The sequence below is a fragment of the Limulus polyphemus genome, unplaced genomic scaffold (genome assembly GCF_000517525.1).
Source record: "Limulus polyphemus unplaced genomic scaffold, Limulus_polyphemus-2.1.2 Scaffold4087, whole genome shotgun sequence".
NCBI classification, from domain to species: domain Eukaryota; kingdom Metazoa; phylum Arthropoda; class Merostomata; order Xiphosura; family Limulidae; genus Limulus; species Limulus polyphemus.
In genome coordinates this window covers 29,028-32,232 of record NW_013669697.1, presented here as the reverse complement: position 1 = coordinate 32,232, position 3,205 = coordinate 29,028, and the positions used below count along the sequence as shown (strand labels likewise).

Sequence of the window (3,205 nt, the reverse complement as noted above, 5' to 3'; positions counted from 1 at the left end):
TTACAGTGGAATTATATGGTACTGATGTAGTAATTTATGATTTTTTGGTTATTCAACTGTATATATAATACCTAAAAAAATTATTTTGTTTCATATCCTCCATATGCAAAATTTTTAAAGGCTTAGCAACCTATGTCAATCAGCAACCAAGTACAAAGGTTGTAACTAGAAGAGATAATTGTTTGCTTTACTTCTTTAGTTACTATTCTAACTTTTAAGAAAAATAAGTTTGAGAACTTATTTCTAAATAGCAACAATCTACATATATAATGTATAATAATTGAAATGTGACTGTATTTTACAAAATACTAGTCTACTAAAACACAGCCAAGACAAGTTACTTTGTAAAGATTAAAGGTCAGTTTTATATTATTGGATACGGTAACATGAGTGCATGTGCACAATATCATTGTAACTTCTGTATTGTTAGCCAGGCATGGCTGAAAGGTCAATACAATAAAAATAATAAATATATAAAAATGTATAATGTTATAAGATTTAAGCTATTTAGTTTAAACATTTATGTTTTCATGTTATAAGTTGTAGTCAACCTAGAACGAAAAAGGCAGAATTTATATTTATTTCCTAATTTTTTCATGTTGGTTACGAGACCAGTCAAATTGATCAAACCCATACAGAGAATTGTTACTGAAAATAACAGATAAAATATAATGTTTGTTTCTTAAGAAATGTTTGATAACTATCTGAACATTATAAAGATTTTGTATGTGAAATTTGAAAATTTTATGGTTCACAAAAGTATTTTTAATCTTAAAATGAAAATTACTTTGCACATGTTGGATAGGCAACATGCAAAAAAAAAGCATGAAAAAAATTGCTTTACAAACCCTAAGACTTAATAAGAAAATCTGATATTCTGTGTATTGTAATGTTTACTGATAATGTGCAACATGTTAACATATGCTTACTAATTTAAAAGTTATAGCATGAAAAATACTAGAAGCACAGGGACCGAACCTGTGCCGAAAGAGTCAAATAATTTACAATAATTTTTATAACCATTACAGAATAAAAAGGTAGTAATAGCAATGGCATAAGCTCCACCCATGTTAAACACGTTTACACAACAAATTAAAATTTATCAAGCATTTCTGAAGCTAACAATGCATTGTTTCTTTAACGATAACAAGTGTGGCAACCCAAAACAAAAACAGTCTTCACCATTGACAAAAACAACACTGTACTGAAAAATGACTCAAAGATATTAAAAAAAAAAAACTAACTTGTCTTTACAAGAAGTAAAGATTTCCTCCACAAGCTTTAAATCATTTAACTGCATAGCCAGTCTTAAAGCCTCAGGATAACGATTGTACTTCCGGAAAAGGGATAGAGCAGTCTTTAGAAGATAAGTGTTTTCAGGTTCAGGAACATAGGGAACACAGCTAAAAAACAAATACTTTTAAGCATGTAACAAAGTCTTGAAACATATAAAGGTTTTAGTATTAATAGTTTCAGTTCCTACGAAACACTAAATAAAACAAAACATATTCTGGGTTAATTCACAAAAAATAATTAATGTGGTTGAATTCTTAAATTACTTTTAGTATTACTTTGAGAGTTTTTCACCAATAAACACCAAATCTACTTTTAGATAAAACTAGAATGAAGATATTCTGCATGCAATTTTTGTCATATTGTAAAACAAAAAATTGTCAAAAAAATTTGCATATTAGTTATGTTATGAAAACTAAAAAAATACAATTACTAAATTGTTGAGGCATTATATGACCATTCTTGTGCATAGATTTCATAAAATAAGCAAGAACATTCAACATTTAAAAATTGACAATAATTTACTGTGTAAGTTAAAAGTAAAATATACAACTAAAAACTCTACATGTTTCGGTGTAAGAAGCTCCACCATCTTGAGACGACCAAAAGAAACACATTATACACTGATTGGAAAGCATATTCTATATATATTAATAATTTGTAAATAAGGTATCCTAAAATTTTTTTTGGAAACAAATACACCAATGAGTTTTTAAGCAGTAGAAATTATAAAAATAATTGAGCGGCTTTCTACTAAATAATTTTTTTTAAACTTCCATTAGTGGATCAAAATAATGTTCAATAATAAGTAATGTTGCACTTGTACAACAACAATAAGCAGAGCCTTTCACTTCCATCATATATCAATTATTTGTAATTTTTCGACCATATCTTGAAACAAAAGAAACTGTATTCTATTGTAATAGAAATTAGAAATCACCAGCAACCAATAATAATTATCTAGATTGATGCTTTAATGCCCTTTTGTATCGAGAAAGATTAACAAAGTAGGCTTTAGGAAAATCTTAGCAGAGAATTTCCGATCTACATGTATAACTATACATAGCTTTATAACAAGCTAACTAACTTCGACTGACCTATACAAAATCAAATTAAATATTCATTGCATGAATTAACATGTTTAGTTTTTCTTATTTACCATCAGTTTCTAAGTAATGGTTTGATCACCATCTGTGCTGGGTATTTTAGGATAATTCATAAAACTTTTCAGAATTTCTTAGAGCAGAACTACTATATAAATTTCACATACTGAAACTCAACTTCCCTTACCTGGTCAAGTACAGACAGACACGAGGGTAAACATCTTCATCAACATAATTTTCAAGCACATCAAGCTGTTCAATCTCCATTAGTAAATCACATGCTTCAGCTTCTGCATTATGTGACATATGATATGGTACTATTTCTTTTGCAAGTTTCTCTAAGTGTTCCTTTTCAGTACTTTTTTCAGTCAGTTCTCCCCACTCTTGTGCAATTTCTCCTGCTAAGTGTCTAGTATATTGGAAAAAATTTTGCCATGAAATTTCTGCATCTAGATAGACAAAGTTATAAAACACTGAAATTCACTTTTTAAAAATTTCAAACACCTTTGTTAATATGCACATAAGAACTCCTTTTAGCCATTGGACCCAACAAATCTCCAAAATGAGTACACTACAAGATGTCCAATATCTATGTACCAGCCTAATAATTACAAATTTTATATGATTGTAAGTTTTTACTGACTTTAAAACTCTAAGATTATCTATTTTTTTAAAAGAAAGAATCACGGGAAAGTGAAAGAAACAAGCCTGTTAGCCACTGGTTACTGATCTTGTAGCTCTTCTCTACTTCACAACTCTTCAAATACATGAAGCAATAAAAACCCTACAGCAAACTCCCATAATCAACA

At 28.7% G+C, this 3,205-nt stretch overlaps 1 protein-coding gene across 1 annotated transcript in view; it reads right to left on the bottom strand.

The window, feature by feature from the left end:
* LOC106470560 (26S proteasome non-ATPase regulatory subunit 2) overlaps positions 1–3,205 on the bottom strand; it is a 33,062-nt gene that overhangs the window by 21,460 nt on the left and 8,397 nt on the right. The window contains exons 5-6 of the mRNA XM_013931122.2: positions 2,584–2,805; positions 1,245–1,403 (exon numbers count right to left, since the gene is read on the bottom strand). Coding sequence (XP_013786576.1) covers positions 1,245–1,403; positions 2,584–2,805 — 381 coding nt within the window. The remainder of the gene's footprint in view (positions 1–1,244; positions 1,404–2,583; positions 2,806–3,205) is intronic.